General features: G+C 45.5%; 1 protein-coding gene across 4 annotated transcripts in view; it reads right to left on the minus strand.

Moving 5' to 3' along the window:
- Positions 1–17,377, minus strand: part of KAZN (kazrin, periplakin interacting protein) — a 747,507-nt gene that overhangs the window by 261,909 nt on the left and 468,221 nt on the right. The window contains exons 2-3 of one of the 4 annotated variants that reach the window (XM_065421354.1): positions 15,489–15,530; positions 11,378–11,385 (exon numbers count right to left, since the gene is read on the minus strand). The exons of the other annotated variants lie outside the window; for them this stretch is intronic. Of the exons in view, the coding sequence (XP_065277426.1) occupies positions 11,378–11,385; positions 15,489–15,530 (50 nt within the window). The remainder of the gene's footprint in view (positions 1–11,377; positions 11,386–15,488; positions 15,531–17,377) is intronic. 4 annotated transcript variants of the gene reach the window in all.

Consider the following 17,377-nt stretch of genomic DNA (forward strand, 5'->3'; position numbering starts at 1 on the left):
AAAACTCACCGAGTTTCAGAGCCAGGGTCAATTGACTCGGGCTGCGTGGCTAAAAACAGCAGTGTAGACATTCCCGCTTGGGATGGAGCCCATGCTCCAAAACCCTCCCCGCTTGCCAGTTTTCATAGCCTGGGCTCCAATCCAAACAGGCAATATCTACACTGCTGTTTTTAGCCCCATGGCCTGAGCCCTGCACGTCTGAGTCAACTGACCCAGGCTCTGAGAGTTGGCACCGCGGGTTTTTCTTTAGTGTAGACGTACCCATTGTCTCCATTGGGATTTGACAACAAATTAGTTATTTCCATATTAAGCCCCACCCGAACACACACACACACACCTTTTCTGCAGTGAAGACCAGCCCCAAAATATTAATGTGCCAATACAAATTGAGCCCAGCCCCCCTGCAAAATACGACAAAGCCACAGCAAACACCTCCAGAACCTACCTCATTGGGTACTCTCGCCACCCCCAAGCTCTGTATGTAGACTGGCTCCCTGGTGGGTCTGACTGCTACTTATTTATAAATTGGATTTATTGCACCAACTACCAGATTGGCTTCCTACTACCAGCATCAGAATATTGACAGCCCTGTGTTTCTCATTGCGTGCATCGTTTGCCTGTAGCGATTCATGTGCATTCTGTGTACCTGTTTGCATCTTTTACCTGTATTACCTCAGCTTCTCTGTGCTCTCCTGCACTTATCCATCTGGATCACAAATGAACAGTTGATAGGAAATAAATGTGGCAGATTAATCTAATCTAGATTAGATTAGATACAGAGCATAGATTATATTGGCAGAAACCGACACAGGCGAGAATCAGGCAATAGTGCTGAAATATCCTAAGAAAGGGTGCTGCCCCCTCAGCCAGAATCAGGAAATGATAAGCGATTTAATCCAAGGGTGAGGAACCTCTATATAGACACGTGGGGAGAGATGTTGGCTAACCATTATACCAATCGGTGGGGCAAAACATGCACCCCTTATTCACGTGAGCAATTCTTACTCACACAAGCCGTCCCATTGATTTGATGAGGACAATGCTTGTAAGTAAGAACGACACAGTGAGTAAGAGTAGCGGGATCCGGTCCAAGTATTTAACATAAGGGTTCAGACGGGAAGGTGTGCGCCAAAAGCAAATGATATTTGCATCTAAGGCCTTGGTTCTGCCAAAATTTATAGATGTGCTTAAATTTATGTATGTGCATAATCCCACTGACTTCAATGGGAAAACTCCTGTACATAAAGTTAAGCATGTATATCAGTGTTTGCGGAATCAGAATCTAAATCTGTAAAGCCCCTTAAGGATCACTTAAGAGCTAAACACATATATATACACACACACACACAAATATTTATACATGCACACCTTTTTTTACACTTGTGGCTGGATATAAACTTGATTTATTCCAATTAATCCTATATCTGGAGATTTGACTATGGTCTTCAGCTACTTGGGAAATCCTTCTGAAAGATTGCTTGGGGTTATAGAGGGATTATATTGTTTAGTGAGCCAGTTATCATCCCTCAGATAAGAGGATCTGATCCTAGCAGAAAGGCAATGGCTCTATGATATTTGCAAATAAAAATTAAAACAGAGATTTCAGCAGGCTTGCTTAGCCTTGTCCTTTATCTTAAAAGGGGGCTTGTGAAGAAGAAAAGACATGATTTGTTCTAACTCTACCTGAAACAGACACGGCTTGGTAGGGATTCAGCGACGGCAAAATGTTAAGACGTTAGCGGCCTAACTACTGGGGGGGGAGAAAGGTCACTCACCAGCTCAGTGGGACAGATTCTGTGAATGCAACAGGGACTTGCAGGCAAAAAAAAAAAAAAAAAAAAAGCTCTTTACATGCTCAGCCGTCCGGTCTGCATGCACAAATGTCCTTTTCCATGCATAAATACAGAGCTTGCACAGGCAAGGGGCACACACATTTTCTATTATCTCAGTTTAGGTGTGAATGCCTGAAAAACTGACCTTTGATGACCAAGATTCAGGCAAGCATCCCATGTCAGGAAAGCATCCAAGCAGGTGTTGAGTCCCACTGAAGTCAAAGGGATTTAAGCAGATGCTTGAAAGTTAAGTATGTACTTTCGTGCTTTCCTGAATTGGAGCCCACGTTAGGTAAACTTGACAACATTGTGCAATTTAAAAGGTTCCCTCCTTCATTCCAAATAATGGAACCTCGCGTGCTGAGAACATCCGCTATCTGCTAACCAGTTCAAATCCCATCGGTGCTTATTTTAGCTAACCTAAGTTCAGCTCTTATGACACCACCAAAAAAATTGAAAGATAAGGAGTCAAAAAGCAGCTTTTTCCCCCTGCAGTTATAAACTGACACAGTTATAACACAGTCATTTATAACTGAATCTCCGTCATGGTAGAGAATCCTTTACAATTAATACAAGATATTTCTTCTTCTTCTTTTTTAACCTAGGGTCAAGGATAAACCCAGCGGGAAGGAATTCATTTCCTTAATCTGTTTTTGAAAGGGGCAAGATTCTCAGCACTTACTTTCACCAGCCAACATTCAGTAAAGAAAACAAGCTTGCATTATTTACACTCTGAATGGTTTTGTTTTGCTTTCATAAGACACTGATCAGGCAGTTAAAGGTTCAGGAGCATTTCCTTGTGAGAAAAAGCAGACGTGCTCATGGAATGAAAGGAGCAAATGTCTTCAATGCCATTCCTCTCTCCCAAATACTGCCAAGGCCAATGTAACCCTGAGGATTTTCCCTACAATTAGGCTCAAGTTGCAAAGTTCAGATCCAAATTTGGATCCTGAAAGTTTGGTGTTATTTGGATCCAGGATTCTGGGACAGGTCCAACTCTAATTACCCCTCCTGGAATGTTTCCATGGGCTTCAAGGCAGTTCCTCTGGATTCATTACCAGCGAGTTCAGGTCAAAGAACTGACACTTTGTAAAAGGCAGTGGCACCCTTCACCAGGACCTCAATAGGAGGAGGGCAGTGCTGCATTTTAGACTCCAATTTAACACCAGGCCACTCAAATTGGATGTTTCCCTCACTGCTCATTACTGGGGGGAAATAACATCAGAAATACTGAATCTCGAAAACAAGGTTATAGGAGACTTCAGATGTGTTCAAGAAACTAAACCCCAGATCACTTCAAACGCCTGCCTGCATTCCTGTGTTGTGCCTCTCACAGACCCAGAGAGTCCTTGGCCTCTATGCAAAGAATGCCAGCGACGGGGCCAATTAGTTTAGTCACATGGACATCTTTCCACAGGGAGCTGGTGTCTGGCGGCCAAATAGGCCACCAAATAGCTATTGGATGACAACTACTTTCAGTCACTATCAACTTGGTCTGTGTTCAACTGGGCAATCCAGAGGTTAAAGACTCTGGGCCAGATCCTGAGTTGGTGTAAATTAGCTTAGTTCCACTGAAGTCAAATGAGCAATGCCGGTTTACACCAGCTGAGGATCTGGCCCCGCTAATCTCATTCTTAGAGCTGGTTGGAAAATTGTGCCTGAAAGTATTTTTGAGAAGAATTCAACAAACGTTTTTGCAATTCTCTGACAACACACACACACACACACACACACACACACACACTTCTTAACCGTCTCTACCCATCACAATCCCTAAAGGCCAGCCAGATCCCCTCTTGTTTTACCTTCAGCCTCCACTTGCAATCTGACGTGAACGTTCGCTGCTTGATTTATATGTACTGAGACTGTAGCTAGTCTTTTTTCTTTGCTAGATCCTCTCCAGTTTCTTAGGGCTTTATGGCAGAGGTCTGAAGAGACTTGCTGACACTAATTGCCCTCTATGTTAAATATGAATCGTGCTCCGATTAACTGATCTGTCACCAGACTCCCTCGGCGAGGAAGGAAATGTAGTGGGTCCAGAACTGCTAGCTACTCTTATTTTTCTAACAACATTTCAGATTTGGACCTCCACAACATTGGGAGAAACTAACAGCCACACTAGACTTCTTTACCCCCCAAATATGAGACAACAATCCATATAATTCAGAGCCAAATTGCATGGAGAAGGGGGAAGATGGGTATAGCTTTTATAGAATTAAAAAACAACAACAAGCAGGAAACTAACTAGATATGTGGCAAAAATCACTTGGATCACTTTGCATTTATTATTATTTGTACTGTGGTAATATCTAGGAGCCCCAGGTTGTGACTTCCTTATCCCCCATCCTTTGCCTGGGGTTTTCCAGTCTTTTTTTATGGCTTGATCTTGCGCCTAGGACTAACCCCCTTTACTCATGGGGTTAGTTCTATTATTTCAGTGGAACTGCCTGTAAGAAAAGTTATTCATGCTTAGGCTGGTGGTTTTCAAAGGAACATAAGGGAGTTAGGCACCTAAACCCTATTGAAAAATCAATGGAACTCAGTTGCCTATCTCCCTTAGGCTGCTTTTAAAATCCCATCCTTAAATATGTGCAGATGCAGGCCCTTAAACCTCATCCTGAAAGTAACTCTGCATGTGCAGACCCCTTCATGGAGTGCCTTCAAAGAGACACTGTGACACAGTCAATGGGCTTCAGCGAGGACCTAGAGGTCTGTTCACCCGGATCAGGCCCTTCCACTGTAAGCTCTGTGAGGCAGATATCAAATATCCCCTCAAAACCCCAAAAAGTTTTAGAGAAAAATGGACAAATTTCCATCTTCTATCCTGAAAAATACATTTTGACCCAAAATTTCTGGCCTGCTCTAATGAACAGCAACAATGCACGTTGCCACCACTGGGCTTCCACAGACATCGGGAGGAGCTGTTCTGCTCAATCCCCCACTTCCTTTCCTTTATTTTATTGCTCATGTATTAAAAAAAGAGAACACAGAATCTTTTAATATTTCTGCCGCACGGACAAGGAAAAATGCTGGGTTACGGAGAGCTCTGAAAATCAGAAGCCCTCTCTACCATTTCAGACACTCCGTTACAAAAAAACCCCCCATCCTCGCTGCATGTCAGTGCTTTGCTTTCACTTACCATGCAAGGGGAAATATTTTGACTTGCAGAGCCCTCTGCAGAAGCCTGCGGTAGCATCGCTGACACACATGTTCCATTCGCTAGGGCAGTTTGACAGGTTTCTATAAACCTTTAAATAAGAAACTGTTATGCTTTGATCTGGTCTCTTTTACAGTTATCTTCTGGCCGGCGCCTCAGGAAGTAAGAGAGAGTGTGGGTGTCTCTCTCTCTCGCTTAGCTAAAATTCCACAGCAACTTACATGTTTTCTTTAATGGTTTTTATTATTTAGGCTAAATCAATATCACCGCCAAAGACGCGTTTAAATTCAGATCAGAGCGGGATTCCGCTTTGACGTGTAGATGGGAAGTGAGGTATTAGCCTGGGCACTTCTGCCGAGGAATCTACTGATCACAAGCTAGACGGGGTCCAGCCCTTTGCGGATGTGAAAGGGATAGGAGAAGGTGCACGGAGCTTTCCCTTGACGGAGCCCATCGGTATGAACTTCTAGCACAGATGGGAATGGACATATTCAAGTCGGTGCAAGACTGATCTAGCAGCAGAGTGGAAGACGGGACCATGGATGTTAAGAGAAGGGGAAGTGCCATGGACTCGTCTTGTGCAGCTAAAAAGAATAGGAAGGAACAGTCTCAGGGAAGTCTATTGCAGTGGTTCTCAACCAGGGGTCTGAGGCCCCCTGGGGAGCCGCGAGCAGGTTTCAGGGAGGCCGCCAAGCAGGGCCAGCATTAGACTTGCTGGGGCCCAGGGCAGAAAGCTGAAGCCCCCACTGCATGGGGCTGAAGTCCAGGGCCCCGAGTCCTGCCACTCAGGGCTGAAGCCAAAGCCTGAGTAACTTAGCTTTGTGGGAACCTACTGTGGCATGGGGACCCAGGGAATTGCCCTGCCTGCTACCCCCGATGTTGATCCTGGCTTTTAGAGGCAGAAAAACAGTTGCTGTGCACCACATGGGCCGTGGAGTTTTTATAGCACATTGGGGGGCCTCAGAAAAAAAAAGGTTGAGAACCCCTGGTCTATTGCACCCCGTATGTCTGCACTGTTCTGTCTGCACCTAAACTAGAGCGAGCACCCTGGGGCAGGGACCGTGTGTGGTTACTGACTTGCAAAGCGCTGCTGGCGTTCAGTAAAAAATTCAAAGTAAGGGTGCAAGTGTGTGTGGGGGGAGAGAAAACGCCACTTAGGAAAAGGACAAAGGAGAATAACGTTCATGGGCTTGGGGAAAGAAAGTAGCTCAACTAAATTACCCTCCAGGCCAGCCATGGAAAATGCCTAGGCTAAGCAATGCTGCCCCAATGCATCCTATTCCTTGGAATACCCCTCCCCTTCCCCCCCCTCCCCCCACGCGCGTGCGCACACACATGCACGCATAGTGAAAGGATTTCTGTACCCAAAATAGAGTTGCCAGGTGTCCGGTTTTTGACTGGAACACCAAGCCCCCTCCCGCACTCCAAACCGCTTGATCCCAGCCCGGAGCCCCCTCTTGCACTCCAAACCCCTCATCCCCAGCCCCACCCCAGAGCCCACATCCCCAGCTGAAGCCCACACCTCCTCCCACACCCCAACTCCCTGCACCAGCCCAGAGCCCCTCCCGCACCCTGAACCCCTCATTTCTGGCCCCACCCGGGAGTCCGCAACCCCTCCTGCACCCCAAACCCCTGCCCCATCCCAGTGAAAGTGAGTGAGGGTGGGGAAGAGTGAGTGACAGAGGGAGGGGGGCTTGAGTGAGTGGGGACGGGGCCTCAGAGAAGGGGCAGGGCAGGGCCTTGGGGGAGGGGGACGGGGCTGGAAGCAAGGGCGTTCGATTTTGTACAATTCGAAAGTTGGCAACCCTAACCCAAAAGCTCCCAGCCCTTACGTGCTGCCATGCTCAGACAAGTCTCACACAAGGCTCGCGTGGGACTGGCATGCTCCTTCCAGGTAACAGTCATGGATCAGCAGTTCTCAAAGGAAATAAAGGTGCTTCCTGGCAGAACCAAAAGTCTTTCCTGGGCCCAGGGATACTGCGGAGTGGCACTGTGAGGAACAATGGGCAGCATCCGGACTTGGCACCGAAGCGAAAGAGGGCCTTGCCTTTCATCCCAGTCTGACATCCCAGTATATGACAGTCAGAAGAACCTGTCAATGAAGTGATTTGATGTCCTCCCTCTGCAATAGGGGTCTATAAATCATTCCCTTCTGTCTCTCTCTCTCTGAGTTTTTCAGTCTCCTACTACTTCATTGCACTGACTCAAAGAATAATTGAATGTACTCAGGTTTGGTCTATGCTTAAAAGTTCGGTTGCCATAGCTACGTTGGTCAGGGTGTGAAAAACCACCTCCCCTACCAATTTAGATATTCTGACCTAACCCCTGGTGTGGATACAGCCACGCTGACAGACAAATACTTCCATCGATGTAGGTACCATCCTTTGGGGAGGTGGAATTCCTGCATTGACAGAAAAACCCCATCGCGGGCGCAGGCTGAGTGTATACGACAGGGTTATGTCACCATAGCTACGGCAACATACGGTAATGCTGGTACAATCTCCATAGCACAGCGTCTGGGATTGTCTACACTTAAAATGCTACAGCAGGACAGCTGAGAGGCTGCAGATACACCACTGGAGTGCTTCAGTGTATCATAGAATCATAGAATATCAGGGTTGGAAGAGACCTCAGGAGGTCATCTAGTCCAAACCCCTGCTCAAAGCAGGACCAACACCAACTAAATCATCCCAGCCAAGGCTTTGTCAAGCCTGGCCTTAAAAACCTCTAAGGATGGAGATTCCACCACCTCCCTAGGGAACCCATTCCAGTGTTTCACCACCCTCCTAGTGTAGACGCTACCTACGCAGATGGAAGGGGTGATCCACCTCTTTGAGAGGCGGTGGCTAAGGCGACAGAAAAATGTTCTTCCATTGACCTAGCACTGTCTTCATGGGGACTTTGGTCGGTTTAACTACACTTCTCAGGGGTGTGGCTTTTTCACACCCTTGAGTGGCGTAGTTAATCCGACCTAATTTTCTAGTGTAGACCAGGCCTCAGATACTTTCATGCAATGAATCAAGAAAGCTGTTGCCTATTTAGGATTAGTTTAAAATGACCAGTTGAACCTCTCACCTTTTCTCGCATCTTTAGGGCGGCTAGCATTGGGTCGCTGACACACGCAGCCCTAATGATTATAGCAGCACAACTAGGGAAGAAGAAAAGCCCAAATGATTTTTGCCAGTGGTTTTTGTAACATGTGATTAGCTTCATTTGGAGTTTGGAAACTTCCAACAAACCTAATGATTTCAACTGGCATAACAACAATAATAGGAACAACTCACCTCTGCAAAGAAAGACGCGTGGGCAGAAATTTGCAATTACTGTTTCTAATCTTCCAGACCCATTTAAGACTCAAAGGGAATTCTTAAATCTTGAACAGCCAATAAGAATAATATGATTAGACAGATTACATGCAGGAGGCTCTGCACAAAAGCTCTTTAGAATTCTATAGAAGTCTTTTTACAAGCAGGCATGGGAGTGGGGAGGGATGGTACGTTGACAAGATCGGTGTTGTTCCTGCTGAAAGCCTGTTCTGGTCATCTAGGTGCTGATGAGTGTCATTAAAAATAAAGAGCTGAGGGATCTGAAAACAGGGTCAGAGAACTAGTATCTAGCCTAACACACAACAGCCAATTTCTCCTGGTTTCCTACTAGACATCGCAGCGGGGGGACCGAGGGAGACAGATCAAAACATCATGCAGGGAAAATAACGGGCTTTGGTTCTAACGGCTGCAGATTTGCCATAAGGTAATGATGGAGATGTGAAGGATGGGAAGAGGGGATCTACAGATAATAGGGCAGATACATTACATGATGTATAATCCTATAATTGTTGCTGTTGCTTAGGGACTTATATGGCTACCTTTAGTTTAGCATCTGAGCTCCTCACAATCTGTTAATGTATTTATCCTCATTACACACCAGTGAGGTTGGGCAGTCTTTTTGTTCCTCTTTTACATATGAAGAGCAGAGAGGCTAAGGCCCAGATTTTCAAAAGTATTCAAGCACTGCTGCGCTCAGCGTTGCAACATCTACTGACTTAGAAGCCTAAATCTCATCTTCAAAAGGGATTTAGCATTTAGGAGCCTAAATCCCATTAACAGTCAATAGGAAATATGCTCCTAATCTGTTTTGAAAATGACATTAGGCCCCTAAATCAGGTAGGTGCAGCAACACCTAAACACCTTTCAAAATCTGGGCCTAAGTGACTTGCCTAAGGTCACACACGAAGTCTTTGGTACAGCAGGGTGTTGAATGTTGGTCTCCTGAATCCCAGCCTTGTGCTCTAACCACTGGACTAGCCTTCTTCTGCCGTACTAGGGAGGCAATGCGGATGACGCATGGACCTGGGAGGCAAAAGGTCCGGATTCTATGCCTGACGGTCTTACGACCTTAGGCATGTCATCGCTCTGTTCTCGTATCTCTAAAACAGATCATACTAACCCTCTTTTGCAATGTGCTTTAAGATCCCTGGATGGAAAGTGCTGTATTATGACTGTGGAGCATCATTATGACCACCACATTGCAGGCAAGAGGTAGCACAGGTGGAGAACTGGAACGAGGCTGAAAGGGCCAGATTCTCCTTGCACTGATTTCACACCTGGTTAACTCCATTGACTTCAGTGAGGTCACTTCTGCTTTTCGCCTGTGTAAATGAGAAGGGAATCAGGCCTGCCAGGAGAAGCAGGTGAAAGAAAACTATCAGGACAAAACTAAAGACCCTCACTGAGGAAGTATGGAATGTATGTGTCACGAGAATGGGACGTATTATTATTCCTGTAGTACGTCCTACACAGAATCCCTTTCACTGTAATGGGCAGGGCTTAATTTATATGAACACAAGCAATGAAGAGAACAGAACAGGTGTATCTTTGGTTATCTACATGCAGGGAACTGAAGACAATTTTTTTTTGAAGATACGCACTAAGGATATTCATTCAATGCAGGTTTTTTTAGGGGGCGGGGAGGCAGCTAATATATAAACTAGACATGGACTTGGCTTGTAACATTCGCTTTGGATCCTTGTTTACCCATTGTTTAGATCCAGGTCCATTAGAGTGCTTTGCAGTGCCGATCCGATCCAAATTCTGTAGCTTGAACCCACCTCTAGAGGACAGTAATGTAACAGTTTGCACCTCAGTGCATCGTTTGTACTTTCCCAATTTATTGTTAACAACAGACAAACACTAATCCTGCACCATAATCTTCTGGTATTATCAGTTCTACAATACCGTGCGCCTCTGTCATTACGTTACGAAGTTTCTATAACAGCTGGATAATCCTATCAGAACAGGTGATAGGAATGCAATGTGATTCGAAGTGTGATACGCACTCCCTTTCACTCTCACGATAGGCACATCTAAGAAATGAACATCTTATTTTCCTACACGCAAACTCCAGTGCTGCTGACTAATTCCAGATTGTATTAGCTAGCAGTAACCTGTGCCCTATGAACCTGTAGGAAAATCTATTGAGCCATGTCTGAAAAAGTGACACAAAAGTAAGGATTTAATAAGCATATCTGGCTTTTTCTAAGGTACAGAGAAATAATGCAACTCAATGTATTTCAGAAGACTCTGATGTGACATATAATAAGTAAAATATACTTTAAAACACTGTGTTGCCAACATTTTTTTCACCCAGTGGAAAATGTTGATGAAACCCTCCATTTTTTATTTTGTCTAAATTTTCAGCCAAAAATTTTGTCTAGTCATCAAAAAACCAAAAGCCAACAGCAAACAATTTTTGGTTTTCTAACAAAAAGCTGAATTTTTTTTTTTTGAGGCAAGTGGCGCTTTCTGTGAAAATGTTCAATTAGTCAAAAACCCAATTTTCCAGAGGGGGAAAAAAAAAAAGGTTCCAATGGAACATGTTCAACCAGCTCCAATGCCCCCCCCAAGCATTCCAAAACCAGGAATCTGGCCCCCAAAATAATGAGATTGACTTAAGAATCGGGAGTATAAAAGAAGAAAACTCGGTTCTTTTCATTTGCCTTCTAGTTTTTGAGCTTCTACTTATTTCTCCCCCATTTCTTACATTCAGTGTCTTCTTAGCCCCCTTTCTCCCCTATATTGCCCATTAGAAAAGGATGGCACGTCTTTCCAGCATCTTGAGCCACAACAATATGTGTTACAGTGTTGCCAACTCTCATGACTTTATTGCAAGTCTCAGAATACTTGGTGGCTTTTTTTTAAAAAACAGCTCCAACTCTGAGTCATGTGATTAAACTCAGACTCTAAGGCCAGAAGGGACCATCATGATCATCTAGTCTGACTTCCTGCACATTGCAGGCCACGGAACCTCACCACCCAGTCCCATAGCCTCTGGCTGGGTTGCTGAAGTCCTCAAATCATGATTTAAAGACTTCAAGTTACAGAGAATCCACCATTTGCACTAGTTTAAACCTGCAAGTGATACACATCCGATGCTGCAGAGAATCATTTCATTTAAAACACACACACACACACACACACACAAAAAACAAAATCAAAGCAAGTTGCTAGCCCTTCCAGTTGCAGGAAAGAGTTTGAAAAGATTTTTATGCAGATCCTCGGTGCTAGTAGAGGCTTATTATTGTGGTATGCAAACCAAAAAAATAAAATATACAGGAGGAATCAGCCTGATGCCCACAAAATACATACACGCTTCTGAAGGCCTATACAGAGTATTGCTGATGCTGAACAAGCGTCTGAAAATGTGGAAATAAACACTTTGGGCAACATTCTCCGTGGGTATAAACTGGCACAGGTACACTGAAGTCATTTTTCACCAGCTGAGGATCTGGCCCTTATTATTCAGAACCAAGCTGACACTGACCCAGGAAGCTAAAGGGCCTGTTGGATTAAGATCTTTATCAAGCAGTATAATAAACTATGCAGGAAAAAATATCAATACTCGCATAATAGTAAATTAGGGAACCTGCCAGGGTAGAAACAAAGCCAAACAAAATATCTGCCCATTAGGAATGTCATTAGTTTATGCCTTTCTTAATTAAATGCAAAGCTTTTGGAATCTGTCCCACCCGGACATGAAAGACTGATACGGCTACAGTTTGCTCATGACAGTTTTTAGGAAAAGCTATGGGGAAACCTACTGGAAAACTGGCAAACATCTTGGAAACCGAGTAATAAACAAATCCAGGGTCATCATTTCCAATATACAGATGCACCCACAGCTCCCACAACAGTGAGCAATGCTCACAAAATCCTGTTCGCCAAACAAATCAGCTCTTGTGTTGATTACTCTTACGGGAAGCATAAAACATCTGCAACTCACGAGGGGGAACCTCTTTCCACTGCTGTCTCAGGGGCCATCGGAGCAGAAAGACGTGATGCCTGCCCCAGGGTGTTTGAGATATTCTTCTCCATGGCTCATGACACAGAGGAGCTGCTGGGGGGTATTGTGGATAAGTTCCTGGGGCTGGTCCCTGGCTCTCTCACTGACCTGCTGTGCAACCTTGGACAAGTCATTTTGGATATCATTTTCAAAAGCATCTAAGGGACTTAGGAACTTAAGTACCATTAGCTTTTAAGCAGACTTGCACTTCTAAGTTCCTACAAAGCTTTTGAAAATTTTACCCCTCAACTCAGTGCTTCAGTTTCCCCTCCCGTTCTTTGTCGCTCTTGTCTATTTAGACTGTAAGCTCTTTGGGGCAGAGCCTGTTCTTGCTACATGTTTGTACAGCACCTAGCCCAGTGGGGCACTGATCTCTGTTGCAGTCTCCAAGGCAGGGGTCGGCAACGTTTGGCACGCGGCTCACCAGGGTAAGCACCCTGGCGGGCCAGGCCAGTTTATTTACCTGCTGACGCGTCAGGTTCGGCCGATCACGGCCCCCACTGGCCGCGGTTCGCCGTCCCGGGCCAATGGGGGCAGCGGGAAGCGGCGCGGGCGAGGGATGTGCTGGCCGTGGCTACCCACCGCCTCCACTGGCCTGGGACGGCGAACTGTGGCCAGTGGGGGCCGCGATCGGCCGAACCTGACGCGTCAGCAGGTAAATAAACTGGCCCAGCCCGCCAGGGTGCTTACCCTGGCGAGCCGCGTGCCAAACATTGTCGACCCCTGCTCTAAGGGCTTGTCTACATTACCCGCCGGATCGGTGGGCAGCCATCGATCCAGTGGGGGTCGATTTATCGTGTCTAGTATAGACGCGATAAATCAACTGCTGAGCATTCTCCCGTCGACTCCGGTACTCCACCAGAACGAGAAACGCAAGCGGAGTCGATGGGAGAGTGTCAGCTGTCGACTTACCGCAGGGAAGACACCACGGTAAGTAGATCTAAGATATGCAACTCGACGTACTTAGATAGACCCCACGCGGCAGTGTAGACAAGCCCTAAGTGCTACGGTAACAGCAATAATAATAATTTTGAGTGCGTAAGAACTGAGCTGCAACGCTTTCCCCAAATGGCTGGAATTTCAACCACTGTTCACCGCCAACCAGAGCTGGGCCCACATTTCCAGCGGACAGGCAGCCGCCTGCACGATATTACTTTGCACTTCGTTTTCTACGCATGGATTTCAAGGAGCTTAAACCAAATGAAAGTGTCTAACACCGCCCCTTGCAGAGGAGTCTATTAGTAGCATTCCCATCTTACATACTGGTTCTTGCGTAGGGTTGTCAGCAAACATGGGTTGGTTGCAGTTGCATGAGGGGAGAACAGCATAGGATAAAAAACTATGACCAACATTCGCAAAACTGGTAGTCTAAATTATTCACCAAAATCAGCACTCTCATTTTCAGAGCTGCTGAACACATACATCCCATGGACTTCAGTGGCAGCCGTGAGTTCTCAGCGCCATGGAAAATCAGGACACTTCTTTCAGTGCCTAAATATGGACTTAAGTGTCTACTTTATGCACCCAAGTTTGAACCAAAAAAAAAAAAATATATTGGCTTATATTTTTGCTCCACTACACTTTTTGCAAAAATATGGTTTAAATTGTGGGCCAACCAAGCTTGACAGCACCCTGCTCACTCAAGTCACCAGCTGCAGTAAAAATGCTGATGGCGAAGTTTAGGATGGCAGAGTAAATGAACAGAAAAGCTAGCGAAAGAAAACAGAGCTTGAAAACCACTTGCTTGCACAACTGCACAGAAATAACTAGTTGGAATAGCCTGCCAGGCAAAGATTGTTGAAGCACAGATGCAGAGGTCAAGAAAGAAGCAATTAAATGCCACATCTTGCAGGGAATAGAGCATTAAAAGGTATAGAAGAGGCCAAGTTATCTGTTCTCTTTCCCATCATGTTATATTCTCATGCAGATTTTCTTTAGCCACCCGCAGACCATTAAATAATCCATAACTTTTAATTAACACAAATCGCAAAACTGCCCCCTGCCTCCACCTTTCCAAACCCCTCATCTTGGCCTCTGGCTGGGAATTCCTGAGGAACTCAGCTATAGAGCTATGCAAGTAAACAATAGAGACCAAGAGGGCAGAGCTCAGAGGGCGGAACATTAATAACACGAGGAAAGTGTCGTTTGGGGAGGGGAAGCAGGGGGAGGAAAGCTCGATGCAGTGTCACAACCTGACACCACAGACTAAAATGTATAAGGAAAAACCGTGTCAAGAGAGGCTAATTGGCGGTCCCCGAAGTCTCCCAATTTCATTAGAACGTGGAGTTTAGAACAAAAGATAAGGAAATCCTAAATCACACCCCATATATTTTGCCATCCCGTCACAAAGCCAGACCGGGGGCTGACATGGACTCACTAGCTGTGGTGAAATCCAGAGCTATTCGTGGAAATTAAGTGGGGCATACGCTTTGTATTTACAGCCAAGCCTTTCCCACTCCACGCAGCCCCACCACGGAGCGTAACTGTTCAAAGGGCCCATCCCCATGCTAGCAACGTATGTCGTAACATCAGTCGGCAAAGGAAGTCACCAAGTCCTATACTGTGGCTGGCTTTAAAATGGGGCTGGGGTAATTTGATGGCCAATGGTATGTGCAGATGTTCGGGCTGGGATTAAATTACTCATTATCTGGATAGCACAGACATACGCCCGACAGGGTGTGAGGTCCTTCGCTACTCTACGGAACAACTCCAGCACGCAATCCCAGCAGCTGAACGCCCCCAAGCGCCTGTCCGCAGGCCTAAACTGCAATCGTTAAAGTGAAGGACACTTTGCACTTCTCTAGCATCCTCCCCCGGATGAGCACGGAGGGCCGGATGGTGATGGCCTTTGCTCAGTTGTGGTGCAAGAAGCATCCGCACCCTCGCACAGCTCAGTATGGGCCTCCAACAACAGCCGTCCCTGTGCTCAGTGGAGGGTTGATAGCTCACTCCTGCTCACCCCAGGGAGCCAATTGCCCAAAAAGGGGGCAAAGAGGAGGTGAGAACATCACCCCATCCCCCTCCTACATCAAGTAGGGGAGTAGGGCTAGAGCACGGGGGAGTAATTTGCTCCATTCTATCGCATAGAGCAGATTGTGTGCACGGAGCAGTCCCCGCATAGATTTTGCCCATCTCCTCCAAGGACATCGGAGTCCTGGAACTGAGCCCTACACAGGACAGAGGCATCATCCCATGCTCTAACCCTAATGACTTACACCTCTCAATACTGGTGAAAGGCCTGGTAACTTCAGAACCACGAACATTACAAACAAATTAAAAAAATACATGTCCAGAACGGAATACTGCACTAACCCCAGAGCGGGTGGGGAAACCTCCATCCGAATAATGCCAACAAACATATTTTAATTGCTCCTAGGATGCTTGAATTAGGTAATGGAGATGCGCAGCCAGGAAAGTCCTGGGCATGAAGCGGTTAAGCTTCCCTAACTAACACCAGCCTAGCCGGGCTGCTTGGCAATTTCTGCCAAAATATTTTAAATGAAGCAGCTGTGTGCTAACAAAAACACCGGGAATCACTCTTGCTTCAAGCCTGAAGCTGAATCATTCATGTACTGTATTTGACTGGCTATGTAATTACCATAAACCCTATTATCTTCCCTACCAGTTGTTGAAGTGTCATTAGGACACCTCAAATGAGAGGCTAAATTCTCCTATACACACAATTTTAATAATTACGGTCTTTTTATACTGAGCAATATACAGTGTTCATAACACACTCCGAGCAAACGCAGGCTACTGGGTTGAAAAACGGATGCCAGAGACTTCCCAAAATTGGAAACTGATGATTTTCCCCAACCCCATCTTCTGAACAATTCAGTTGTGTAGTATTGCATCCACCTAATAGCTAGTTGGAGCTGATGCTTATTTTCACTCCTCGTTTCATTATATATTCAATATTTTCTGTATTATACATGCATGTAGAAGATAAATCCAGGGCCATATCCTGTTCACTTCACTCAGATAAGTAATCCCACTCTAGTCAATGGGATTACTTGCGTGAGTACAGCAAGCAGGATTTGGTTCTGAGTTTAGTATCGGGTCTAAGATGACTGCAATCTATCTAATCTGGAGGAATCTACTGTGCCCTCACAGGAGAACCGACTTAACGATCTAGTAGGATGTTTATTTCTAATGCATATGAGCTTACCAGACATCTTTCCAGCACTTCAGTTAAGGCCTGATGTAAAATTCTGAGCTACAGTTTCTACATAATAGGCCAGATTCAGCCCTGTGCATCGTTCCGATTTAAGACATTTCCGAGCAAAACTTAAGTCAGGTGATTTCAAAGTTAGTGTAACATTAGAGGTGCGATGCAATGCCTTTGCATGGAGATAAACAATCTGTCCCCAATCTAAACAAGACAGCACCCATAAAAAAAAACCTCTCCCCAAACTGAAGCATTCCAGTACTGCAGCAAAAGCATAGACCTTGGTAAAACATATGTGGTTGGAATGAGATACATTACCCAAAGGGAATTACACAAGAGAGCATAAACTATGTGTCATATTTACTCTGCACACACGCTCCCAGCAACAGCTGGCACCCGGTACCTCGGAGACAGAAGCATACTGGCTAGAAGCGATTAAATCTCAAGGCATCTCAGCGGAACACACAGACGACGCTGCCAACAATAAATGATTGTTCTCCCTCATTGTCACTTGTCTGATTCAGAGAATGATACTATCATAAAAAAATAAAACAAAACCAGCCAACAACCAAGAATGCACAGCAGTCTCAGGTACCAGGGTGAGGGATCCACCATCTGTTTTAAGATGTATACAGTTACACAAACTCGCATGCACACAAAAGGGAGATAAATGCCAAGTTTGTTTGTCTGATTCTCCTAATTTAATTGCAGTGTGATTTCTAGAACCGCTTCTATTGCTCTGATATTTGGAACTGGATTTATTTGTCAGTCAACAGTGGCATCCTGCAGACTTTTAAGGGGTAATTAGACACTATTTCATTCTCCCCAGCTAGGCCGCAAAACAGCAGGAAATGAGTGAGTTCAGTCGAGCAGAAAGGTAGG

Source organism: Emys orbicularis, chromosome 22 (assembly GCF_028017835.1).
Source record: "Emys orbicularis isolate rEmyOrb1 chromosome 22, rEmyOrb1.hap1, whole genome shotgun sequence".
Taxonomy (NCBI): domain Eukaryota; kingdom Metazoa; phylum Chordata; order Testudines; family Emydidae; genus Emys; species Emys orbicularis.